Here is a 27,883-nt window from a genome sequence, read left to right as displayed (position 1 = left end):
GAGAAATAAGGGAAAGAATTAACTACTGGATGCTGTAACAAAAATGTCACTGAACTCTTCAGAGTTTTTTATAAAATGAACAAACTTTACAAGGATTACAACAGAGCAAGAAGAGAAGAATTACTGAGGAAGAAGACATAAAGAAAAGGAAATGCCTACACCAGTACCTGCAACAGGAGAAAACTGATGTGAGGCCATCTTTGGACTCCCACGGTTACGAGGAGAAATCATGATGTTCTGCTGGTTGGAGCCAAGGCCAGGGCTCCCATGTGGGGGGCTACTCATGTTGAGACCATAGTTGTTGTTCTGGTAGGAAGATGGTGACTGCATGCCTGGCCCAGGGTTCATTGAAGCTATGGGATTGGAGGCCCCGTACCTAGCCCCACTCATCTGCCCTGTGGTGCTGGGGTCAGCCAAGCCATAGGTCCTGTTGCTCAGCATCTGTAAACCTTGGTTTGGCGACATACTCATGCCGCCTACCGAACTGTTACATCCGGCTGCTGGAGGTCTAATGCCTGGTCCAACAGGATTCGTGGTTGCTCTATACCCATTCTGTTCCCTGCAAAGAAAGAGGACAAACTTTCACTAAAATATTACAGGCATGCATTAAAGCACTCACATTTTTTTTTTAAATGATGAAATAAGTGCCCAGGAGTTTATCCTAGGCAATACTTAGTGTCAATTCCAATCTAAATATTGATCAGTTATGAACCCAGTAACGTATTTTTTAATATGCCACAGAATCCAAATGAGTGACCACAAGCACAGCACCATGAAGGGCCAAGAACTATGGTCGCTGGGCTCGCAGCACAGTTTACTACAGTTGCCCCACCTCGAGGGGCTAACCTGGAGGTAAGTGCAAATTACTCAAGATAATTAACGCATGAATATTCTGCTCTTCCATGTGCTGCGCATTTACCATTAGCAACAGCAATAGTATCTTTTTTTCTTAAAGTCTACTTTTAAATTTCAAATTCAATCACTAGAAGCAACGTAAACATATCATCAGAAATGAAAGGTAACAGCAGTAGTCAGATTTTTTACACTCTTTTATCCACTAACCTTCCCATTCCCCAGCTTTCCTAGGAAGTAATTATTTAATGAACAAACCTTCATTTTCACATAATAATATAATCTTAAAAATATATGCTCGCTTTGGCAGCACATTAAAATAAGTAAAATAGGGTGCCTGGGTGGCTCAGTTGGTTAAGCGACTGCCTTCGGCTCAGGTCATGATCCTGGAGTCCCGGGATCGAGTCCTACATTGCGCTCCCTGCTCAGCAGGGAGTCCGCTTCTCCCTCTGACCCTCTTCCCTCTCGTGCTCTCTCTCATTCTCTCTCTCTCAAATAAATAAAATCTTTAAAAAAAATAAAATAAAATAAGTAAAATAAGGGGCGCCTGGGTGGCTCAGTCGTTAAGTGTCTGCCTTTGGCTCAGGTCATGATCTCAGGGTCCTGGGATCAAGCCCCGCATCAGGCTCCCTGCTCAGTGGAAAGCCTGCTTCTCCCTCCCACTCCCCCTGCTTGTGTTCCCTCTCACGCTGTGTCTCTGTTAAATAATAAATAACATCTTTAAAAAATAAATAAGTAAAATAAGTGCAACAATCCAGGAATCTAAACTCACTTCAGCAAATCCAATGTCTCTGCTTTTTCTCGTTAAACCTTTTTAAATTAATACTAAAGCACCTTGAGAACACTGCTGCACTTAATGTGAGGAGACCCAGTAATCTATCATTACCTCTGAAGAAAGTGGGTTGAGACAAAGCCATGCCGATCATTTGTGACAGGATTTCGGAAGAGTTTGCTTTTGGTTTGTGCTGTCACTATGGTTCCATCAGCCAATGAGAATCGATACACTGGGGTTTCTGCATGGCCATGGATATAAGCTGTTGGGGAAAATATGCCATCACTAGTGACTACAATTGACTAAATAGATACATATAAGAGAGGAGAGAAAGGAAATGTACTTCAAGGGCCACATTTTCAAAATCCAGTGAAAAGAATGGACCTGCACCAAAATTATAAGCACGCGAAACGAAGACTGCTCAAGAATCACTTTCCTACCCACACACAAAAGCAGCCACGTATATACTTAATCCTTTATGGTACACAAACACAGTAACAAGACCAAGAAGCAAACTCAAAATTCTTTACCTTCTTGATAGTGACGTTTCTGGGACCATGACTGACCATCATTAAGACTAAAAAATCTCTGGATACACCTTCGGATTATATCTTCAAAGCCGGGTCTCATGGAGGATCTCAGTGAATTTGTATCTATATTGACAACTTTTCCTATTAAACAGAAAATAAAGATTTAAATCCAACCCACAAGTATTTACTGGTTGCACATGAATGGCATAGTGCTGAAGAATAAAATAAAGACACTAAATCTTTTCTCCACTTTCTCTCCTATATCCAGAACTTTTCTTTTTAAGGACATAGTCCTACAAGACACTCTTACGTTAAATGTTCTACTGTACAAAACGTAAGAGTATCACAAAACTCCTTTCACTTTCTGAATGTACAGAATATGACGTGTCCAGATAACCTTACGTTCATTTTCACTTAAAGGAAAAAACAACACCTACCACTAAAATTGTTCATCTGAAGACATTTGACATCTGAAGACTATGAAAATACCTGCCTACACAGCTAGCACAAACAATTCTTTCCATCTGAGAAGTGACTGCATTTTTGGACACTTAAAATCTAAATCAGGACTGTTAACCAAATATTCATTTCTACAATTCTGGAAGTTTCTGACTTTTGCTTAACATTTGCTTAACTAGTTGTCTCTAGTGTATTTGACTATACAATTTATACAACTCAAAAATGCTATGAAGGGGCACCTGGGTGGCTCAGTCATTGGGCGTCTGCCTTCAGCTCAGGTCATGATCCCAGGGTCCTGGGATCAAGCCCCACATTGGGCTCCCTGCTCAGCAGGAAGCCTGCTTCTCCCTCTCCCACTCGCCCTGCTTGTGTTCCCTCTCTGTCTCTCTCTCTCTCTGTCAAATAAATGAATGAAATCTTCAAAAGAAAATGCTATGAATTTCATAGGTTTCAAGGTTTCATGAAGATGGTCCTTAAAAAATGGACAGCTATGCCTTTTCACACTTTCTGAGCAGTACACCAGGGAAATGCAAAAACTAGCCAAAAAGAGAGGCCCCTGGGTGGCTCAGTCAGTTAAGCATCCAACTTGATTTTGGCTCAGGTCATGATCTCAGGGTCATGAGATCAAGCCTAGTGCTAGGCTCTACGCTGGGTGTGGAGCCTGCTTAAGATTCTCTCTCTCTATGGGCACCTGGGTGGCTCAGTCGGTTAAGCGGCTGCCTTCGGCTCAGGTCATAATCACAAGGTCCTGGGATCAAGCCCCACATCGGGCTCCCTGCTCAGCAGAGAGCCTGCTTCTCCTTCTCCCTCTGCCTGCTGCTCCCCCTGCTTGTGCTCTCTCTCTCAGTCAAATAAATAAATAAAATCTTCCCAAAAAATTCCTTTAAAAAAAAAAAAAAAGATTCTCTCTCTCTAAATAGTAATAATAATAACAGTAATAAATTTTAAAATATTTTTTAAAAAAGGAGCCAAGAAGAAAGTAGTTGACCCACTGTCAAAGAAAGAGTGGGATGAGGAGAAAGCACCAGCTATGCTCCATATAAAGAATAATCCAAAAACATTATTCGTAAGAACTTTGTCAAAGGGACCAAAATTGCCTCTGATGGCCTGAAGAGTTGTGCTTTTGAAGTGAGCCCTGCTGATCTGCAGAATATTGAAGTCACATTTTAAAAATTCAAAATAATTACTGAGGATGCCCTGGGCAAAAACTGTGTGATCAACATTCGGGACATGGATATCCACAACAAATTATGCTCCCTCGTCACAAAATGTCAGATTATGATTGAAAGCTCATGTTGCTGTCAAGACTATCAATGGTTGTTTTTGTCTGTTCTGCAAAGGCCTTACTAAAAAAATGCAATACCCAGATCCAGATGACCTTTTATGCTCAGCACCAACAGGGTCCCCCAAATCAGGAAGGTGATAGAAATCCTGACCCAAGAGGTACAGACAAATGACTTAAAAGAAGTAGTCAATAATTTGATTCCAAACAGATTCGAAAGCCTTTTCTATATCTCTCCTCATCTATTTGTCCTCTCCATGGTGCTTGTCAAAAAAGTTAAAACGCTGAAGAAAAGCAAGTTTGGATTGGGAAAACTCATACAGCTTCACATGGTAAAACAGAGTTCTAAAAATGCTACTGGGGATGACAAAGGCACTAATGGCAGATGAGCTGACAAACAGAGGCCCCAGTCTAAGAATCTGTTTAAAATTCAGACCTTTAATGACATATTAAAACACACACACACACACACACACACACACACACACCTTAATGATGGGAGGGCGGGGGGAACAACCCTACAAAGGAGGGACAAATGCATTCCAGGAAAGAGTAAATGTTTATGTGCTGCGCCCAGAATAAGGATGTTCTGTCCTCAAGCACCTCCCCTGAGCTTAGCTCCAAGAGCCAGATGACAAACACAAAACAGATGCTCAGAAAAAGTTTACCTCAGGGACAGAGAATAAAACCTCTCCAAAAACAGTACTGCTCTCAGTGCAACAAACCTCCTATGAAAGAACAGGTAGCAACTGGAAAATATGTGATGAACTATTTGATTTTTCCTGCTTGCTAATTTCTAACTTTTATAATGTGTATGTATTGCTTTTATAATAAAAGAAAACATTAATGAGATCATTTTAAAGGTTCTAGTCACTAAACTACTTGAATAAAGATGTTCTAAAGATGTTCTATTTAGTATTTTCCTTTTTTGTTCTATTTAGCATTTTCTATTACAAAATGTGAAGTATTGTTCTTTAACCTGCCAAATCATAATAGATACAGAGAAAGAACCACTTTAGAAGGTAAAAATTCCTGTTACCAGGTTTGACGATCTCAAGGTAAGTAAATAAATATTATTTCATATTGGAAAAAATTTTTCTCTATCAGTGTAAAAAGACTAAGAATACAAAGAACATTTTTGCTATTGTTTCGTCTGTGAAAATTAATCTCAAGCAGCCTCAAGACAGGAAACTGAGCCTGCATAAAATGACTGATAACTACAAAAATAGCTTTTTTTTAAACAGTAAAATATTGTTATGTACGTTATGTGTAGATAACATATATACACATACACACATACGTACACACATAATAGCTAGAGTATGTTAGATGTTTATTTAAACCTACTCCATTTTATCAAATTATTTATTGCAGGTCCACATGGTAGACACAAAACAAAACAGTACAGACTTCAACATCAGGCAGATCCAGCAGCAAATTCTTTCTTATTAGCCAGGATCTTGGACAAGTAACCCAACCCATCTGTCACCAGCCCTAGTTCCTCATCTCAGAGACGGTGCCTAGAGATGGTGCCTAGAAGACAAACGTTGGCATCACCATTCAGGGTTAGATGATACCAAGAGTAACCCTGAAGGTAAATAGAGATAATACTGCCACCACATTTAACTTCATCAGTGTGCTTTAACACTTACACTGGCTTTAATTCTTTATTCCCATAGTCAAAAAAGGGCAGACCAAGACTGAAACTCGGGACACCTGGGTGGCTTAGTCAGTTAAGCATCTACCTTTGGCTCAGGTCATGATCCCAGGGTTCTGGGATCAAGCGCCACGTCGGGCTCCCTGCTCAACGGGGAACCTGCTTCTCCCTCTCCCTCTGCTGCTCCCCCTGCTTATACTCTCCCTCTCTCTCAAAAGTAAAATCTTAAAAAAAACCAAAACTCAAATTCATGTTGATATTAAGAATTACTCCCAGTAATTCTCATTAAATTACCTGTATTTTTGAAAACTTATTTATGAAAAATGGGTTTAAAGTTAAGAGAAAGAAATATTAACTTCTGACATGAAATCCTATTTGGAGAGAAAGCCAGGTGCCTCTACATTTATTTTTTATTTATTTGAGGGATTTTAAATGTCAAATATACCCAACACAAATGCCAGGGGTCTTAGTGAATCTTAGAGTTGCATAAGAAACATAAATAATCCATGCAAAGCATTCATGACAGTGGGTGTAGGCACTTACATGATAGTGCAGGTCATAGAAATAGTAAACTTTTGGGTGCCTGGGTGGCTCAGTCGGTTAAGCGACTGCCTTCAGCTCAGGTCATGATCCTGGAGTCCCGGGATCGAGTCCCGCATCGGGCTCCCTGCCCAGCGAAGAGCCTGCTTCTCCCTCTAACCCTCCCCCCTCTCATGTACTCTCTCTCTCTCTCATTCTCACTCTCTCAAAATAAATAAATAAATCTTTAAAAAAAAAAAAAGAAAGAAAGAAATAGTAAACTTTTATAAAACTCTCCAATGAACAAAATGTATACACACACACATACACCAAGTCTTTACCTGAAAGATCATGTCTAGTAATAAAGCTCTCAGGGTTTGAGGGAAATGCTCTTTCTCCTGTAGTAATGCGGCGTGCTACACAGATCATACAGGATTGCAAATCTACAATAAAAATTTAACCAGGTAAGGATTATACTTAACTTTTGGACAAGTCTATTCAACAGGCAACTAAGGATGTGGAATTCAGTAAATGAATACAACAATGGAAATCACAGAACTACAAATCTGTCCACTGTTTGGCAGATATCTCAAACATGTGGTCAATCTTACCTTCCCCTTCCTCCATCATGGCTCGAGGCTGAGAAAGGGCAAAGCACTGCATTGTTTCGTATCTCTGGCGCATTTCAGGACCAGTGTTTATGTCTTCCAGAATATCATGCGGTGTTTTCATCAGCATACGGCAATTAAATGTATGGCTTTTTTGTCTCTGGGTCTCATTTGTCCAGGAAACTCCATTAACTTTGGAAAACAAAAGGAAAAAAGTTTTTAAAAAGCTGGCAACTCCATCTGTGACTATCATCAAGAATTTAAGCTGTATTTTCTCATTACTATGTTTTCCATAGTAATTTCTACAGACATTTCACAGTGGCAATATATATAATATTGGAATAACCTCCATTTCAACAGAAAGCTCACCATTTTGTAATTCACTGTATATTTTGGCCCCATGAAATGTGCACCAAATTCTGAATTCACCGAGGTCGTTTTTGAAAGTTTTGCTATTAACCACCTGCCTTTCTGCACAAGGCTGATCACTTTACCTCCCAAAATGTACAATTTTCTAAGAAATGGTCAAGAAGATAAGTTTTTTTAACTTATTTAGAAAATACACATTAAAAGACTACCTGTAGATTTCGGTAAGTTTTTAAGGAAATCCTTTCTGTCTTCTTCATGCAAGATATTGTAGACACTTGTGTTAACCAGGTCCTCTTGCTTATATTGCAGATACTGTGTGACATTTTCTGACACAAATACAATGTTTCCATCACGATTCACCACAAACAGGAAACCATCCAATGCCTAAAGTGGGATATGTTAATATTGGCTATTATGGACTGAACTGTATCCCCACCAAAATTCACATGCTGAAGCCCTAACCCTCATAAGAATAGGGCTCTAATCCAATAGGACTGATGTTCATATATAAGGAAAGAGACACTAAGGATGCATATACACAGAGAAAGATCATGTGAAGACATACGGAAAAGGCAACCATCTACAAGCCAAGGAAAAAGGTCTCAGGAGAAACCAAGCCTGCCAACACTTGATCTTGGACTTCCAGCCTCCAGAACTTTAAGAAATAAATTTCTGGGAGTGCCTGGGTGGCTCAGTCAAGTGTCCAACTCTTGATTTCAGCTCAGGTCATGATCTCAGGGTCGTAAGATCGAGCACCGCATCAGGATCCACACCTGCTTAAGATTCTCTCTTCCTCGCCCTCTGCCCCTCCCCTGCTCTCTCGCTCTTAAAAAAGAAAGAAATTTCTGTTGTTTAAGCCACCCAATCTGTGACATTTTGTTATGGCAGGCTTAGCCTACTAAGACACCAGACTTAATACTAAACAGAAATTTTTAAAACTGTTGATTTAACCACAACAATTATCAGCTACCATTTCTATTAACATTAGCACGATTACTATAGGGTTTTATAAAAAATAAAAAGACCTGGGGAAAAAAGATAACCACAGTCAACATAAAATCTGAATCACTGTCTAATTTTTGAAAAATTACATCTTGAAAGGAGCTTTAAAAAATAAGATCATCCTTAGCACTTTGTTTTTCCACTTGATACCAAGTCAAGCTATAGGCACTACACTACTCCCTAATGAAAATTTACAAAGAACTAAGTTGATCAACTAAAAAGTAGTTGGAGTAAACTAGTTGAAACAACAAAGAAAAGTTAACAGGTGCACTTTATGAAGAGTCTCCCTGCTCCCAAATCCTACATTAAAGTAAGAGAAACATGCTATAGGTACTACAGGTGAATCAAACCTATTTAAGGAAACAAAAGTGTTATTTTTAAGTCTTAAAAATTCCTCAAAAGTATAATATACTTGCCTGAAGTAAAAGTGGCCCTAAGGAGTCTTTATCAATAACTCCCTGTCCTGTAGAGGACACATCAGCTTTCTGAACATCATCATCATTAGAAATAGCTTTTCCTGAAAAGACACAAGGAAGTACTACAAATAGCATGTGTATCAGTTACAGATCAAATTCACCTTCACACAGTGCCCAGAACAAAGACACACACGGGCATACACATGCACATATATTACATTTCCTGATAAGAAAACAATGCTATAATTTTTAAATGTTAAAACTTAGGATTTACCCAGGAGGGCAGAAGATGCCCTCAAGTTTCCTTCACTACTACATGTACTATCCATGGCTTCCTGAAAGGAAGCTAACACGTGACAGGGTGAGAAAACAAGCCTCTATCTACTTCTCGATTAACTGTTTCTCAAAGAGTAAAGTTGGTCAACTCATCTGTCCAGTCCCACACAGGCTAGGTTCAATTAGCAGTAGTCCATCCATGAGCAACAAGGAAGCAAAAAGACAAATGTAAACACAGTTAACAAGTTCCTCCTGAAAAGACTTGAGTGTTTTTCTTACTTTGTATTACCTTGCTCTTTTATTTGACGTATCTGTCTTACTGTTTCCTTTAAAATTGCACATTTATCTGGTTTGACATTGAAATTGTCAATATCACTAAGATTAGCAGATATCAGTTCAGCCAATTCTTCAATATATTTACTCTCCTGCTCCCGTCTCCACTTTTCACCACTGCAGGTAAAACTGAGAGAGAAGGAGGAGGTCATGAGTATACCTACCACAAAAGAGCAGCAAGCAGAACCAGTCTCTATACAACACCAGTACCTTCATATCAAAACAAATTAAATTCAGCCAATAGAAACCATCAAAACCTTGTCTTGGAGAAGTAGTACAATACAGTAGAAATTCAGGCAAACCTAAATTCAAGTCCACCTCTTTGTTAGCCTGGTGGCCTTGGGCAGACTTAGTCTCAGTTTCATCATCCAGAAAATGAGGATACATAGTCTTTACCTCATAGAGAGAGTAAAACACCAAATAACAAGGAAAACAGTGTTAGCTACTTATTAATGACAAGGTTTTATGGCTTCCAGGTCATTTTTTTACTCTGCAACAATCACATTAAAACTCAAGTCATATTGACCTTGGCAAATACTAAAAAGGCTAGAGTATCACTGCATAAAATGAAGCATCTGATTTCTATTTTTTAAACTTCGAACTTCATTCAGGAAAAGAATGATGAAACCCCACAAATGCCAAAATACCAACTTACAACATTTTCTTACAGGAATTCAAAGAGTCTTACTTGGGATAATCTTAATTATCTATTCCTAACTCCTACTACCTCCACTGAGAAATGCTTGATACCGTATCAAAGGTGTTAGTGTAAGATTCTTGCTTCTATCTGAATCAGCAACAAAATTTCTACTGCATCATAAGGATGTCCATCTGATCACTATGCCACACTACTTACTACAAAGCGAAATCATATTATTTAAGCAAAGACAAAAAAAAAAATCTAACCAGAGAATATAAATAACAGAAAGCTGAATGCTATCTTCAAGCAAAGATGTAACGGTAGGGGGAGAAGCCTTTGGTGAAGCATCTGGAAATACACTGCCTACCCTTGTCCTGGAGTATCACATGGCAATTTGCGTTTTCGTGAATCAGGGGCCAGTGGATCCAAGGAGTTTTCTCCTAATCCGCTCATCGTGACTATACATCAGCAACTAAGAAAGAATAATGATAAGATGAAAATATTATAAAATATCCATGACTCTATAAAGCTGCTGTATGCTTGAGTGGCTTAATTTTGTAATTCAGAACTACACTCCCTACATGGTTAGATAATCTTTTTTTTTTTATAAGATTTTATTTATTTATTTGAGAGAGAGAGCAAAAGCAGGGGAGCCGCAGAGGGAGAGGGACAAGCAAACGCCTCACTGAGCAGGGAGCCCACAGGGATCAATCCCAGGACCCTGAGATCATGACCTGAGCCAAAGGCAGACACCTAATCGACTGAGCCACCCAGGCATCCCCATGGCTAGATAATTCTTAATATTCTTTATTATAAATTTGTATTCTGAAGATAACGTCAAGAGTTCACATTCCAGTTTAATCATGCAGAACGCCCAACTCCAAGACTAAAATGTTTCTCCAATCCTACTAAAAATGTGTATGTTAAATACTACAAAGGATAAGGAAGGCATCTTCTTCATATTTGATAACAAGAAAAAGAGACTGCCAACTCTCCACGTGATGAAATCCTGGGGCACCTGACTGGCTCAGTCAGTAGAGAAGGTGACTCTTGATCTCGAGGTTGAGTTTGAGCCCCAACATTGGGTGTGGAGATAACCCAAAAATAAAATCTTTGGGAGGGGGAAACCTTACATTTTATTTTTACCCAAGAAAGCACAAATTAGAGCTTATCTTGTCATTTGGTTAGGAGTCTTCAAATGATAAAAGTCTAAATTGTTTTCAGGCTATTTTCAAGGTACCACATGGTTCTCCTTTAAACCAATTCATTAGTATTTGTTACCCACCGTGTTGTTCTTCTGTGAGTTCAAAATAAACCTGGAATTTGTAAATAACACATAAACTCCACTGTGTTAGGCCTGGAGAGAAGACGTACACAATAAAAAGTTCAGGGGGGAAGAAGGGCTTTTGACAAGATCCACATAGCAAGAATTATCTTAATATTAACTGATGGAAATATAATATGTTTTGGTTAAGATTTCAATGATAAAGAAAATAAATGTAGGGTGTTTCTTGTTGAAACAATAACAGGTTTTAACATTCAGTAGCTCATAATTTTAAGACCTCTACTAAGCCTTCACTTACTAAGAACTTTATTTGTCCTAAACGCTTGTTTAGTAAGACAATCATTGTTCTAAAGAATTCCAAGTCCATCAAGAAGTTCAAACTTTCCAAACTACTTTTTTCTTAGTATGTTAAAATGCATCTTGCAGTCCATCTAGATTTTTAGACATGTAGTGAAGGATATAAATTTCCACTAGGTGGCACAATAATACCAGGCAAGGAGACAAAAATTCAAAATCAATGAAACTTAAAATATGTAGCTTTTTAAAAATCAGAACCACATGTTAACCAAGAGCTCTAGATTATGACATCCCCTTTACATATGCTGTAGGTATGAATTAAATACCAACAAAATTCATTCTACCTGTAATTTTGGTAGTAAAATATAAAAGCTGAAAAGCTGAGATGTTTCCAAGAAAAGGAGAGAAAAGAACTTAACATATCTTTGATTTATAGTGGCTCAATATGGGGTGCCTAGGTGGGTCAGTGGGTCGAGCGGCAGACTCTCGATTTCAGCTCAGGTCATGATCTCAGGGTTGTGAGATGGAGCCCCATGTGGGCTCTGCATTCAGCAGGGAGTCTGCTTGGGAGTCTCTCCCTCTCCCTCTGCCCCTGGGCCTGCATGGGCACGCACACTCTCTTCCTCTCTCTAAAATAGATCAATCTTTAAAAAAAAAAATAGTGGGTCAATATTATGATTTTGAAGCATACCCAGATCCCACAATGCCAGAAATACTGTATTCTTCAAAAATGACAATGTCATAAAAGACAAAATCTATAAATATTCCAGATTAAAGAAAGCTAAAAAGAAATGACAAATGTGATATTTGATCCCACACTGGATTCTGTCCTGGATGGGGAGGTGCTATAAAGGACATTAATAGATCAACTGACAAAATTAGAATATGGACGATAATATTTTATCAATGTGAAATTTATTTGAGTTCTGTACGTGTTTAAGAGGCTATCCCTATTCTTAATATTTACAGTAAATGGACCATTATATATGCAAATGACCCTCTAGTGGTGGAGGGATGCGATTTATAAACATTTTAAGTGACGGAGTGAAAAAAGGAACAGAAAGAGAAGCAAAGAAGGGGGAGAGGAAGAAGAGAGGAGAAAGGAGGGCAGCAAGATACTGACTGACAAGGGTGAATCTTGGTAGAAGAAAAATTGTTTAATTCTTTGTACTGTTCTTTTTCTTGCAACTTTTAAGTTTAAAATTATTTCCAAATAAAAAAGTTTTAAAGTATGTTCAGTTTTGATTTCCAATTTTCATATGTAAAAAGAGTCCTTAAAAGTACAGAAAAATAATTTTAGCTATGTCTCAATACACACCTGGTTTTATATTTGTTTCATTCACAAAGTTATTTTTAAACTGAGTGGCAAACCATCCAGTGAATAATATTTCTTTACTTTAAAAATATAATCTAGGGGCGCCTGGGTGGCTCAGTCATTAAGTGTCTGCCTTCGCCTCAGGTAATGATCCCAGGGTCCTGGGATTGAGCCCCGCATCGGGCTCCCTGCTCCACGGGAAGCCTGCTTCTCCCTCTCCTGCTCCCCCTGCTTGTGTTCCCTCTCTCACTGTGTCTCTGTCAAATAAATAAAATCTTAAAAAAAAAAAAAAAAAAACAGGGGCGCCCGGGTGGCTCAGTCATTAGGTGTCTGCCTTCGGCTCAGGTCATGGTCCCAGGGTCCTGGGATCAAGCCCTGCATCAGGCTCCCTGCTCAGTGGGAGGCCTGCTTCTCCCTCTCCCACTCCCCCTGCTTGTGTTCCCTCTCTGGCTGTGTCTCTGTCAAATAAATAAAATAAAATCTTTAAAAAATAAAACAAAATAAAATAAAAATATAATCTATTCCACATCCTGGATATTCTTTCCTTACTTTGATATCAAACATAAGCTGAATCCCCAAAACTGAATGGCAAACTATTTGGTGAACAAATAGCATTTCTTTAATTTGAAAGACATAATTTATTCCAGAGTCTCAGTATTACTTCATCTTACTTTGCTATTAAATATTAAGCTGAATCTCCAGTACAGTTTAAGGTGCCTAGCATTTAATAAGTGGTCAATAAATGTCTTGAATAAATACTGAATAAATGGAACATTCAACTTATTAAGTCATACTTTAGAATTCCCTTCATTCTAATCTATATAATAGTTCAAACTTTTTAAATTTTTCACTTCTACACTTGATATAGGATGTCACCAAAATGAGTTTTAAAGGCATAAATTACCTCAGTAGAGAATGAAAACACCATGACAATCTCTTAGTATGAAAGAAATCAATCACAATTACAGTCTAAACCAGAAAGGCATACAAGTCATTCACGTTACATCAATTTTTATGTGCATGTAGAGAAATATAAATATGTCAAATGTGTCCATATATACATATGTGACTCTCTTGATCTGGCATAACAACAAGCTATAATGTGCATATGACTGTGTAGTCTATGTGCTACCAAATTTACTCTTTTACAGAATCCTCTGATCTCTAGTAACAAAGGTAATTATCCACAAATGTACTAACACAAAATTCTAATGTAAAACCATGAAGGTATCATTCTTTTTTTTTCTTTTTTTGAAGAACAGGTTTGCCAATTTCTTGCCTAGTTGTTACTCAGATATGAACCTTGACACCACGTCACATTTATTGCACAACACCTGGAAGACCACAGGACTTCCAAGAATGAATGATAGAATACCATACAACAACAAAAAAACTTCAAAATGCAGCAAATGCATCTCCTAAATTTCATTAGGATAAAGAAAATGTTCAACATGAAAATGAAAACTGTAAGTATTTCTGCCCAAAAAATAAGTTTCAGTATATACAATAACTAATACAATTATTCCTGAGCATAAATGACTATGACATACTTTATAGTTTTCTGTTTATTTGGTATTAATCTTTGTTATAAACATAAAAATTGTAAATAGCATTTGTTTTATTTGCCAGGTCTGCTGCCTGCTTCTCACTGGCAGAGATGGACTCAAACTACATCCACCTGAGAGGATATATTATCTAGCTTGGTAAATTATTTTTTAAGGTATGAAAGGCAAATACCTAGCATACACACCTAAATCTAGACCATTTTCAGTCAGTAGTCAATAATCAGGGTGGGAGGGGAGAAATTGCAAAAGAAGAGACGTCCCCCAAGTGATTATGAAACTAGAGATACACCTCAACTACACTTCCAGGTAGAATACAATCCAATCACAGTTTTTTCAAGCCCATGACACCACAGTATAAAAAAAGACTAGAGGAGAACTTAGGTGTCTCAGCTGGGTAAGAATGTGCCTTTGCCTCGGATCATGATCTCAGGGTCCTGGGATCAAGCCCCAGTAAGGCTCCCTGCTCAGTGGGGAGCCTGCTTCTCCCTCTCCCTCTACCCCTAGCCCCTGCTCATGTTCACTCTATCTCTCAAATAAATAAATATTTTTTTAAAAAGAGAGAGAAAGAAAGAAAAGGACTAGAGTGGAGAACTTCTCATTGAATCAGAATCCAAGGGCCCAAAATGTATTCAGTCTTTCCATGTGAACTCAGCCATCTAGATCCTTGAGCCGTTTTACATTTTTTTTCCTTTTCTAAAATGTTTCTACTGAAGAGTTCTGTGCTATCTACTTCAATATACTGATACGACAACGCACACTTTAAGCTAAGATTACATTTAAGCAAGATAGTCTATGCAATTTACTTCAAATATAGATAGTAGCAATTTAGAATAACTTTCAATGCTATCAAAATCTAATGTTACCTACTGCTTTATTATTTGGAAAAATCGGATTTAAAACGAAAAAAATCTTAACAGGAATTGATCAGAATTCCTTATATAAATACTACAGCCTTTCTATACACAACAAGCTATGGTACATGTTTAAGCTTAGACATGCTCAGAATAGAAGTTAAACTGCTAAAAAATGAACATTCCTAAACTAATTCTGGCTAAAAAGCAGAAAAGAATCATACCTGCCAGCTCAAAAGTCATGAAAATGTTGGTATATGACTGAACAGCATCAACTAGCTTTCGTTTGGGTTATCTGCAGTTAATATAGGAGAAAAAAATACTGATTGTGTATGACAAACTAGCCAGATGGACAAGGATACAGGAAGTACTCCTGTCCAAAAGGAAAAAATACCAATCAACAATGCTAATGCCCATAGTGGGGGGGGGCGGGGGGGCATGCGATGCCAAAATCCAAAACGGAGACGAGATAGGTTACTCAGTAAATCTCAGATGGCACAGAGACCAACTAAAATATTTTACTTTTGGGGCACCTGGGTGGCTTCTGCCTTCGGCTCAGACCATGATCCCAGGGTCCTGGGATCAAGCCCCACATCGGGCTCCCTGCTCCACAGGAAGCCTGCTTCTCCCTCTCCCACTCCCCCTGCTTGTGTTCCCTCCCTCGCTGTGTGTCTCTCTCGGTCAAATAAATAAATAAAATCTAAAAATAAAATAAGATAAAATAAATAAATAAAATATTTTACTTTTCCTAAATTAATAAGGGAAGGGGATAACTTTTGTGGCGGTACAGTGCTGGGCATACCACATGTTCTGTGTAATTTCTCACAATGACTCTCCAAAGTCTGTATTACTATTCCCATTTTATAGATAAGGAAATAGCTAAGTAACTTTTCACTGTATCACACACAGATACCAGATGGCAGAACTGGGACTCAGAACCTTATAACCAACAAAATATGTATCCAATGTTCCTTGGGCATTTTATCCCTCATCAAAAATAAACCATTTGTACTTTTAAATCACACCACTTCCAACCAGTTAACCAGAAAATTTCTCAACTCATCAGTAAGAACACAGAGCAGTTGAACACTCAGGGTTTGGGGGTATGCAGAGTACCAGGGACAGAGGCCAGGAGCCACTCAAACCCAGCAGGTACTAATGCTGCTATTCCCCTCAAGCCCCTAAAAACTAACCACTACTCTACAAGTCACCAGATAAACTGCCCTCTGAGGTGGTCTCATATTAACCATGATCCTTACTTCCACTTGAGATGAATAACAGTCACTGGCTAACACAGCAAGAAGAAAACTTAAAATCAGAAATGCATGAACTATACCCTGAAAAAGTGTGTCAAGTCTTTTTAGTCTTGGGTTTTCTAAGATTAAATGCTGGGGCCAAAAACTTTGACTATCCCACTAGTAATTTGTCAGGCTTGTTTGGCAGACTTATACAAGGTATGATTAAATAATGCTAATTAGGGAGTGTTTCTGGTATGTCCTGAGAATCACAGTAACTTGAGGAAAATTTTCAAACAACAACTGTGGATTTGAAATGATTTACTGAAAACCACTTGAAGCTCTATGTAAAAGCAGAGACTGCTCAACCCAATTAGGAAAAAAAAATTACCACTGGGAAAAATTATGAGACATTCATATATAAAAGCACTACCCAAAATTCAAGTTCCAAATTGACACTCTTACTCAAGACAATTTAGTTTAGTCACCACTAGTTAAAGTGTTAATCCTACAAAATTATATTTCTAAAATATCAAATTAAAGGTTTTATTTCAATCTATGGTACAGCTCCAAGAGAACCAGCACCATAGAGGAAAAGACTGAAGAACTGAGGGAAGTATAACCTGTGTGTGTTTAAGAGACCATGGTGGGTAGCCAGGGCGGGGTAAACATGGAACCACTATGAAAGCTTCCTCATCAACTAGATGCCTCTTCCAGTGATTATCTCCTACTTTTATGTTTTACTTTTTTTTTTTTTTTAAGATTTTATTTATTTATTTGACAGTGAGACACACAGCGAGAGAGGGAACACAAGCAGGGGGAGTGGGAGAGGGAGAAGCAGGCTTCCCGATGCAGGGCTCGATCCCAGGACCCTGGGATCATGACCTGAGCCAAAGGCAGACACCCAACCAAGTCACCCAGGCGCCCCTACTTTTATGTTTTAATTCAACCCTGGTAAACAGGGTAAGAGCTGAAAGGAGACAAGGACAGAAATGAGAGAGAAAGTTTCAAATAAAAACTAACTGGCAATATCCTCTTGTTTTGTTGCTGATAATCTGTTATGTCTATTTAGTAGGATCAAGTATAAACCACCTAATGCAATCCATTTTTCAATTTAATTCTATTTCAGCTCAAACATTTGCATGCCCAGAACCATTTTAGGTCCAGGAAAGAGAGATGAATGACACCATACATTGCTACAACTCTCAAGTTAGCAGAAGAGAGCATAAACAATTATAACATAATTTGGTAAGTGTTAAAATGAAGGCACTGCATAAAGTGTCATGGGAACACAGGTGATAGGAAACCACCAGCCTACAGTTTTGTTTTTTTTTTTTTAAGAGAAAAAGCAGATGAGCAGTGTCTACAATAAACTACCTTGGTGCAGACATATGCCAAAAATGGTATATCCTTAGGTCCTGGTCATTCTTCTCCTTAGTCTTCTTTAGTTTATAATGCCAGCAAACTTGAAAAGGGGCTAGCAGAGAACAATAGAGTAAAACATCCTATTTTTAATATAAAAATTAAGCTAAAAAGGATCCAAATGTAAATTAACAGCTATTTTATCCACAGGTTTCATTCTCTCTTCTCCCTTTGTATGTCTTGTCTTTTCATTCTCAATCAACAGGCTGACTCTTTGGAGTCACATTTATGTTCCAGTTTAAACCTGATGAAGCTGAATTCAAACACAAACTCCCCAGAGGCTCTGCTACCAGAACTGGCCATACCAATTAGCCAAAGCAGGTGTTAGTTGCAACTAGAAGCTTGTTGCCAAGAGACTTCACAACCTCTACAGAAGCAACCGAGTTGAAGTTCACAAATACACACTGTGCAGAGGGAGTTAAGCAAGCCACTTCCATCTAAATCAAATTACTCTCTCCTGACAGCATACTAACTAGCTAGGTAATTCCTTATTTTAAAGGTAACACTGGATCCTACAATTTAATGCACTGAATCCCTCCACACCTGACTTTCATTCTAAACATACCATCAGTCCATACTTCATCCTCAGCATGGTCACTACCACCAGCAGCAGCCTCCCAAATGACCTATGCTAAAAGAGATTCTGACAGGGTGCCTGGGTGGCTCAGCTGGTTATGCGACTGCCTTCGGCTCAGGTCATGATCCTAGAGTCCCTGGAATGAGTCCCGCATCGGCCTCCCTGCTCAGCAGGGAATCTGCTTCTCCCTCTGACCCTCCCCCCATCTCATGTGCTTTCTCTCTTTCTATAAAAAAAAATAAAAGAGATTCTGACAAAGGATGATCACTGAATTATTTCCTGTTTGTTTTTAAGTCGTTCCTTTTTAAATCTCCTAGTATCTAGAATACTCCTACTCATCCTTCAAGATTAAGTTCAATTGTCACCTCTGATGAAACCATTCAAACTCTCCCAATTAGAGAAAGTTTTTCCTTCTTTATCCTGATGCACTTTTCAGACTTCTACTACACTGTTTTACACACTGCACTCTACTCCTGTTCTCTTTTCTGTCTCCACTTTCTACACTGTAAGCTTATAAACCATTATTAAAAAAAAAAAAAACTTATATAAGGGGCGCCTGGCTGGATCAGTCAGAAGAGCATGCAACTCTTGATCTCGGGGTTGTGAGTTCAAGCCTCATGCTGGGTGTAGAGATTACTTACTTACATAAGTAAATAAACAAATTTTTTTTCTTAAATAAACTTAAAAAAAATTGTACAAGACTCTTTCATTACAAACTCCTTCCTCTTTCTTTTTTACTGCTACTACCCACCATTCTCCCGGTTCCTTTTCCAACTCCAGCTCTCCTTTTCTTTACCATCCCCTTAGCTGTACTTTTCACCAACTCAACAATCTTTCTTAAAATACAGAGAAGATGCAATGAGAGCTTGCATTTTTGCTTCTTTTTGACATGTCATTTTTCACTTGGGTATTCCCACTCCAACAAATATAGTGGCTCCAAGCTGCCTATCAAAATAAAACTCAGAACGTTTGAATCCTTCAGCTGATTTACTATGACATAATGAAAAGACAATGGGGCTTTGTTGGAATCAAACTCGAGAGCAGAATCTCAATTTCACTAAAAGGTAAACTTTTGTCACCTTTAAAAAGCCTATCACCTGTTAAATCTGGTAATAATCACACCTCACATATGCACATGTTTAATGTGAGCATGAAAAGCAATACAAAGCAAGCAACTGACAAAGGGAATAATGGTAATCCATCAATACCAAGAACAAAGATTCAGATTTGCTCTCTGTTGAAAGACAAATAGCTACAAATATCCCATATGGCAACAAATTAAAAGGTTTCAGACAAAAAACAAATTAGCCAGGACTATTCAGGCTATTCTCAACTTACAGGTAGCTGACTGGAATTCAAAACATTCTCCCACTGAAATAGTGTGGTGAGACATAGCTAGTAGCCATTGAAACCATTAAAAGAAAGAACAAATTACCGTAACCGCTGTTTTCTTAAGATTAAAAGACATAAGAATAAGGAGGCATATTTTAGAAGATTTTCTGAAGAGGATATCAACAAACCTTCAAAGGTACTAGGTAAAAGCACACAGTGGTGGTTCTTTATGATCTCTTTTTACTTCTGGATTTGTGGTTTAATTTTGCCTTGATAGATGTAAATATCTCTACATCAAAACTATATCTAAGGTTTTCTCTTGGCACATAATGAAAATACAAGCAGCAGAGAAAGAGAGAGGAACAAGAGAGAAACAAAGTTTTTAGCCCCCTCGAGGTAGTAGTAAAGCACTGGATTAAGATAAACAGGGGTTAGAGAAGTATGTGCACAGCGCAGGAATAAAATCTGATACAGATTCAATAAACAGGCAATAAAGATGTAAAGGGGGGGTGAATGATCACAGCATGTGCCCCATTCTCTCCTAACCCATTCTTTCCATCTGCCTCAGAGAAGAAAAAATGATACTAAAAGAAATGTTAATACTTAAGAGTGGACATTAGCCACCTGGTAAGGAAAGCTACGACAGGAAGTAGCAGTATGCACACCATGAATGCTACAGGGAATGGGAACCATGAGTCAAGAGCAGCACTGATACTCCTGAACCAGAGTACTTGCAGAGTGAAAAACTTAAAAGTAACAAGACACTCCCCCGCTACAGTACTGAAGGGTAGCCCGGTCCACCGATACCAAATATCAAAAACTTAAGTAGCTACAGAGGGTTTACCTGTGACACTAACATTATAAAAATTAACAATGTGGAAATGAAAAGTTGATAAAGCAACTTGAATTAATTTTTCAAAGAAAAATACTGAAGGTGGAAGAGAGTGAGAAAGATGTATCAAGGGTAAACCCATCTTAGCTAGATTTGCTTCTTTAAAAGCAAAAACAAAGGAGGGGCACCTGGCGGGCTCAGTCAGAGAGCGTGGGACTTGTGATCTCGGGGTTGTGAGTTTGAGCCCCACTTTGGGTGTAGAGATTACTTAAAAATAAAAAAACCTTTAATAAAAGCAAAGACACTGGAGCAGATGTTCTCTAACGCTAGCAACACAACATGGCAAGTCTGACTCATAAAGACTTCCTGAATGGGTCATCATCTTTACTGCAGGTTAGTCTGTGGCTCAGTCCTTGCGTGCTGTTTCCACTGGGCCTTTTTTCTTTTTCTGACCTCACAGCATATTACTCTTCACTGATTGTAATTCCACTCCTAGCCTAAATAACTTTAAATTCAAAAGAGTCATTTTTTAAAAATAACATTTCCATATTCCTAGAAGTTATACGTCTGGTAACAGAATTTCTCTCTTCAAATAAATCTTTAAGTCATTATCAACTTCAGGATGACAAAAATACAAATACTGAATGAGAACATATATATCAAAGTCAAAAAAGAAAATAAGGACGCACTCTTAACATCCTTTACCTGTTGGAAGGTAGGGTAACACTGGTAGAAATGTTAAAAAGTATCAAAGTCTAATTGAACAAGAGCCTCAATTGCCTCCCTAAATCCCCGTCAAAATATAGCTAGTATACTACTACTATGTGGAGCTAAAAATCTGTCCTCTAGATCATGATTGTACCAGAAAAGAAATTTACAGCAAGAAAGAATATAAAATACTGAAGAACAGGACAAAAAGAGCATCACTTAAATAATTTAAATAAAACACAGCTTGGTTTTTTTTTTTCCTCCACCGCTTTTCAAAGGTCAGTTTCATGATTCATGACTTTAAAGAACTTTTTGTATTTCACAAAACCAGCCTACATGTGTCTAGTAAATGAAGACTGGGGACACCTCATTATTATTAAAGAACATCAGAGGCAAAAATTTAATTAAGACCTCCTGTAAAACCAGGCATACACCTAAATTGGTTAAAACCCAAACCCACCGGCAAACATCTACAGAGTGGTCACTAAGCACTAGGGATGTAATGTACAACTGGGTAACTACAGCTAACACTGCTGGGTGATATATAGGAAAGCGGTTAAGAGTAGCTCTGGGGCGCCTGGGTGGCTCAGTCAGTTAAGCGTCTGCCTTTAGCTCAGGTCATGATCCCAGGGTCCTGGGACAGAGCACCTCATCAGGCTCCCTGCTCAGTGGGGAGTCTGATTCTCCCTTTCCCTCTGCCGCTCCCCCTGCTTGTGCTCTGTGTCAAATAAATAAAATCTTTAAAAAAAAAAAAAAAAACAGAGAGAGAGAGTAGCTCCTAAGAACTCTCATCACAAGGAGAATTTTTTCTTTTCTTTTTATTGTATCTACAGGAGAAAATGGGTGTTAGCAGAACCAACTGTACTGATCCCATAATACACGTAAATCAAACCATCAAGCTGTATACCATAAACTTACATAGTGGAGTATGTCAATTATTTCTCAATAAAACTAGAGGGAAAAAAAATTTTTAACTGGTCATTCTTCAACATACTGAGTGTTGTCCACATACATAAACAAAGGAGATTGCATTCCCTATGCCATGTGCTTGGGATAAACTGCTGACCAAAACAGACAAGGTTTTTTGCCTTCAATAAGCTAATGACCAGGGTCCATAATCAACAAACTAGTAAATATAGTATCCCAAAATGTACTATGTGCTATGAAAGGTCTCCAGTGGAAACTAATAGCTGACCTGTTAATTCAAAAGCAGGAACAACTGCATATCAGATCCGGCACACAATGTTATTCAAGTGTTCAAAGTCCTAACCTTCTGCAGTCAATCTGGATCTTACTACTACAAGATTCAGGGTAAAGGACAACTGCATGTCCTTGAAAATGGCCAAAGCTTACTAGTTAGCTCTGGCCCCCTTCCTGTTTTAAGTAGGTCAGAACAGAGACAGCTATAGCAGAATTCAGATGTGCTTCAAAACAACCAATATATGCAAGCAGGGTGAAAGGTTTAAGTCAAATGCCTCTGGAGTTCCAACCAAATTCACTACATCAGTGATTCTCAACCTTTTTTGATACCGGGATTTGTTTACCTCTTAAAAACTGGGAACGCCAAAAAGCTTTTGTTATGTGGGTTATACCTATCAATATCTACCATATTCAAAATTAAACTTCTAAATATTTTGAAATATTAATTCATTTTAAAACAAGCACATTATGTGTTAACAATTTCACAATTTTATGGAAAACAAATTTTCTGAAACAAAACAGAGAGGTGGTACTGTTTCTACATTTTTACAAATCTTATGTCTGACTTAAAGAAGATAGCTGGATTTGCTTATCTACTTCTCCATTCAGTATGTTGCAATATGTTAATTTGACAAAAACATATGAAGAAAATCCAGCCTCAGAGACATGTACTTATTTTTAAAAAGGACTATTACAATAGCCTTTTGCAAACTGTAGATAATTTTCCTTGGTATTATGCTAAAACTCAACAAGCAGTAAGTACTTTCTTAAAGGTTAGTTGCAAAGTGAAATCTGAAACTACTGATCAACTTTCACGCTATTACATTAAAGTATACTCCCCTAGCTTACACTCTGAGCAAATCTTTTACCCATGCATGATTTTGTAACATCAAACATTGTCATTTTAACATATCAGTTCACTGATCAAGCAGATTTTAAAATATTGATATATTTCATGATACAATATCAAAAACTCCATATTAATATCACCATGCATCTCTTTTTTTTTTAAAGATTTTATTTATTTATTTGAGAGAGAATGAGAGATAGAGAGCATGAGAGTCAGAGGGAGAAGCAGACTCCCTGCTGAGCAGGGAGCCTGATGCGGGACTCGATCCCGGGACTACAGGATCATGACCTGAGCCAAAGGCAGTCGCTTAACCAACTGAGCCACCCAGGCACCCACCATGCATCTCATCTTGAAAGTCTTTAAGTACTGAGAAGCAGTTACACTCATGGTGGCAGATTCAAATTTACCAACATTACAATTTTCACTTGAGAACTCAAATTTTAGCACTGTCAACAAATACCATCAGAGGTTTTCCCTGAAGTAATAGGTTCATCTTGCTCAGTTTCAAGAACTGTCTGTGAAATGCTCAGGTTTCAATAACCAGAGCTTGCTGGTCGTTCTTTCAAGTAAAAATGGTATTCCATGAAAAAAGTGGCTAATTCAGTACACAAACCAATCACACAAGGGTCGTTCCCCAGGATAACCATGGTAGGCAGAGTGCTTTCTGCATATTTTCCATTCTCACCAAACAGAATTTTTTAAAATACAGTACTCAAGAGTCAAGATTTAATGAAATGAGCAAATTTTGCTGCCTCATGCAGGACAATCCTAAGTGAGAAATGCTGCTTTGTTTGTTTCCTTTAAGTGCAGGAAAGTAAAGTATGTAATGACCACTAGTATAGTCTGTAGCACCACTGCCTTGATTGAAGCTGAGGTGCCAGTAGCTTTCGGTACCACTGTATCTGCACCAGTGCAAACATCAAAAGAATGAAAATGGTAAATAATGGGTTATTATGAAAATAGTTTTAACTGTATGGACCCTGTAAAAGTTCTCAGGGACTCCCAGAGGACCATGAACCACACTTCTGAGAACCACTGTACTAAGATTAAGAGTGGGATTGAAGGTCTGAAACTGGTATGGCTTCTCCAAGATCCTCTTCACATTCATTTAATAAATATTTCAGTATCTACTATCTGCAACCTATATACATAAGCCAGGTTGTAAAATCAAAAGAACAGGACTTCCTGACTACATCAAAAAAAAAAGCTTCTGCACACCAAAGGAAACCAAGCAATCAACAAAACTAGAGACAACATACTGATAATGGGAGAAGATATCTGCAAAGGAAGTATCTGATAAAGGGTTAGTGTCCAAAATATATAAAGAACTTAACTCAAAATGAAAAACAAATAACCCAATTAAAAAATGGGCAGAAGACATGAATAGACATATCTCCAAAGAAGACCTAAACATGGCCAACAGACACATGAACAGACGTTCAACATCAATCATCATCAGGGAAAAGCAACTCAAACCACAATGGATATCACCTCACACCTGTCAGAATGGCTAAAATCAAAAACACAAGAAACAAGTGTTGGTAAGGATGTGGGAAAAAAAGAACCCTAGTACACTGTTGATGGGAATCCAAACTGGTGCAGCCACTGTGGAAGTATGGAGGTTCCTCAAAAAGTTAAAAACTACCATACCATATAATCCACTAACTGCACTTCTGGGTATTTCCCATAAAAATAAAAGAACACTAATTCACAAGGTTACATGCACCCCTATGTTTATTGCAGCATTATTTACAACAGCCAAATTATAGAAGCAGCCCAAGCGTCCATCAATAAATGAATGGATAAAGAAGACATGGGGTGTGTGTATGTGTACAATGAAATACTATTCAGCCATAAAAAAGAATGAAATTTTGGGGCACCTGGGTGGCTCAATCGGTTAGACGTCTGACTCTCGGTTTCAGCTCAGGTCGTGATCTCAAGGTTGTGGGATCAAGCCCCACACTGGGCTTCACACTCGGCACACAGTCTGCCTGAGATCCTCTCTCTCCTTCTCCCTCTGCCCCCCACCCCCGCTCGCTCTTACACTCTAAAATAAATAAATGAAATCTTAAAAAAAAAAAAGACATCTTGCCATTTGCAACAACATGGATGGAGCTAGAGTATAATGCTAAGCGAAGTAAGTCAGAGAAAGACAAATACCATATGATTTCACTCATATGTGGAATTTAAGAAACAAAACAAATGGACAAAGGAAAGCCAAGAGAGTGAAACCAAGAAACCAAAGGGGAGGTGGGTAGGGGGGTGGGTTAAACAGGTGATGGGATTAAGAGTACACTTATCACAATGAGCACTGACCTGTGTACAGAATTGTTGAATCACCATATTATACACTGGAAACTAACACTTATGTTAATTACACTGGAATTAAAATTTAAAAATCAATAAAATTTTTTTAAAAGTACAGGACTTTCTGATAAGATGACATAATGGACTACCGCTCTCAACCAACCACTCTTCCCCTCTGCTCTAAATATAATAATGACAAATAAAGTACATATTTTTTATTAATTTTGGAAGACACAGAAATGCTCAAACCTAACAAATATGTCTGTGGACCAAAACACAGAGCAAACATACAGTAATGAATTGATGACTCCATGAACCCACTGAATTTCAGGACCAGAAACTAGCAACTGCTTTTTAAGAAAATCCAATCATGCACAAGGTAAGAGGACCAAAAGCAAGGCTCATAGGTAAAAACAAAACCAAAAAATTGCTGAAAGGAAAATGAAGAGAAGCTATGATCATCAGTAACGAGTTACTGATCACATCAAACTACAACCTGCAGTGTAGAAGAGTCATCATCTCTCTAGTATTGCAAGAATATTTCAGACTGGAGTCCTGGACCTAGACTGAAGGTAAAGTGGATATGGGAGAAGGCAACAAAAACAGAGCTAGGGGTACCGAGCCGGGGAGAGGGGGTCACATGGAGAGCACCAAATGAACAAAAGGAAAACTAAATTTCCCATTTAAGATGCAAATTGTAAATGAAAATTCCCAAGTGTATGTGAAAACAGAACTAAGAAAGTTGACCAAGAAATTCATCAATACTGGAAGATGAATTCACCACCCAATAAAATGAAATCTTTAAATAAGTTTAAAATAAATGCTTATGATCCTTAAGAGATAAAAATTTGACTGCCATGAAAAAAAATAAATGAAAACAGAATAAATCGTTATGAAAAGACTGGATTACAAACCTTCATAAAATATAAAGTATAAAAAGAGAGTATCACCCATTATGCAAGCACCAAACATCCTAACTTAGTTAGCATGGGATACTTAAATCCATATCTGAAAACTCAGTGAAGAATTAATTCCTAGACTAGACACAACACAAAACACACACACACACAATCAGTGAAGTGGATAAGAAAACTGATGAATTCAAATCGAATGCAGCACAGTGAAATAAAGGGAAAAGACTTCACAGCTGATCTAAGCCCCAGCACAATATCACCAAATTTAAGTCTCTGAAGCTCAATTTCCTATTCTCTAAAATGGACATACCAGTCTTTTTTTTTTTTTTTTAAGAGAGGCAGAGGGGTGAGGGAGGGGTAGAGGGAGAGAGGAAATCTTAAACAGGCACCATGCCCACCACCGAGCCCTATATGATCATGATCTGAGCCAAAATCTAGAGTCAGACACTTACCCGACTGAGCCACCCAAGTGCCCCAGGACATACTACATCTTTACAAGGTTGCTGAAATAATTAAAACCATAGACCAAAACAAAGCTTATCTGAGCACATGGAAGTCTTAACAAATGGCTCCTTAAAGAATCTCATGATTTACAGACAGAACCAAGGTTATTAAAGAAAATAGAATTTTGCCTCTGTGATTATAAAGTACCTACATTTACAACCCACATGAATTCAGGAAACAATGTACTGGTTTTCTAATTCCCACACTGGCTGAAAAACTTTTGCAAATTGCCTAAACCTTGGTACCTAGGAGGGGATTATAAAGAGATGTCTTTCGGGAAGTACTAAATTCTCAAAGATACTAATATCTACAAATGAAGTTTTGGTAATAGTAATAAACTGTTCTTATGCAAACATTTCAAGTATTTTCTTTATTTTTTCAAAGACTTTATTTTTAAGTGATCTCTATATTCAATGTAGGGCTCAAACTCATGACCCCGAGATCAAGAGCCACATGATCTACTAAGTGAGCCAGCTAGGCATCCCTCAAGTATTTTCTTTAAACCTCTCTAATATGGTGCATTTCTATATGAAAAGAATTTGGAGAAACAGTAAGGGCACTTAGGTCACAAGTGATTAAGGATGATTTCTTTGAAAACTCTTGTTAAAATTCATAATTGCTTTGCATTTTTTAAAATGTAAAGACACTGGCAATTTAACTAGTCTAAATTTAAAACTCTTTTTACTATTTATCACTCTTAATAAAATGACTTCCTTACTAACTGCCACAAGGAAAATGGGGAAAAAAATGGAACTCAGCCTTCTTATATTTCAAATTCAGAGAGAGTTATTTAAGTAATAAAACATCCAGAATTTACATGGTACCTTCATACCACGAAACAGGCTTATCAAAAGCCCAAGTAAAAACTCACATACACACAAAAAATTAAGTTTCAACTTATTACCCAGGACCTAGGTATCAAAGGCCTTATACTATTCAATCACATCTGGAAACGAAAAGACAGTAGGATTACA

General features: G+C 37.9%; 1 protein-coding gene across 7 annotated transcripts in view; it reads right to left on the bottom strand.

Annotated features, from left to right (window-relative positions):
- The window catches only part of NCOA3 (nuclear receptor coactivator 3), a 140,672-nt gene that overhangs the window by 22,619 nt on the left and 90,170 nt on the right, over nt 1-27,883 (bottom strand). For 4 of the 7 annotated variants that reach the window (XM_028121883.2, XM_028121886.2, XM_088026786.1 and 1 more), the window contains 9 exons: nt 10,083-10,187; nt 9,032-9,204; nt 8,467-8,588; nt 7,258-7,432; nt 6,683-6,871; nt 6,413-6,514; nt 2,155-2,295; nt 1,739-1,886; nt 168-559 (listed from right to left, as the gene is read on the bottom strand). In XM_028121883.2, coding sequence (XP_027977684.1) covers nt 168-559; nt 1,739-1,886; nt 2,155-2,295; nt 6,413-6,514; nt 6,683-6,871; nt 7,258-7,432; nt 8,467-8,588; nt 9,032-9,204; nt 10,083-10,168 — 1,528 coding nt within the window. In that variant the 5' untranslated portion in view covers nt 10,169-10,187. The remainder of the gene's footprint in view (nt 1-167; nt 560-1,738; nt 1,887-2,154; nt 2,296-6,412; nt 6,515-6,682; nt 6,872-7,257; nt 7,433-8,466; nt 8,589-9,031; nt 9,205-10,082; nt 10,188-27,883) is intronic. The other 3 variants (XM_028121887.2, XM_028121888.2, XM_088026787.1) reach the window with 2 other exon arrangements.

The sequence above is a fragment of the Eumetopias jubatus genome, unplaced genomic scaffold, assembly GCF_037043125.1.
Source record: "Eumetopias jubatus isolate StellerSeaLion01/CBP00866 unplaced genomic scaffold, mEumJub1_p1.0 scaffold_9, whole genome shotgun sequence".
Classification (NCBI taxonomy): Eukaryota; Metazoa; Chordata; class Mammalia; order Carnivora; family Otariidae; genus Eumetopias; species Eumetopias jubatus.
This window is presented reverse-complemented; position numbering and strand designations above follow the sequence as displayed.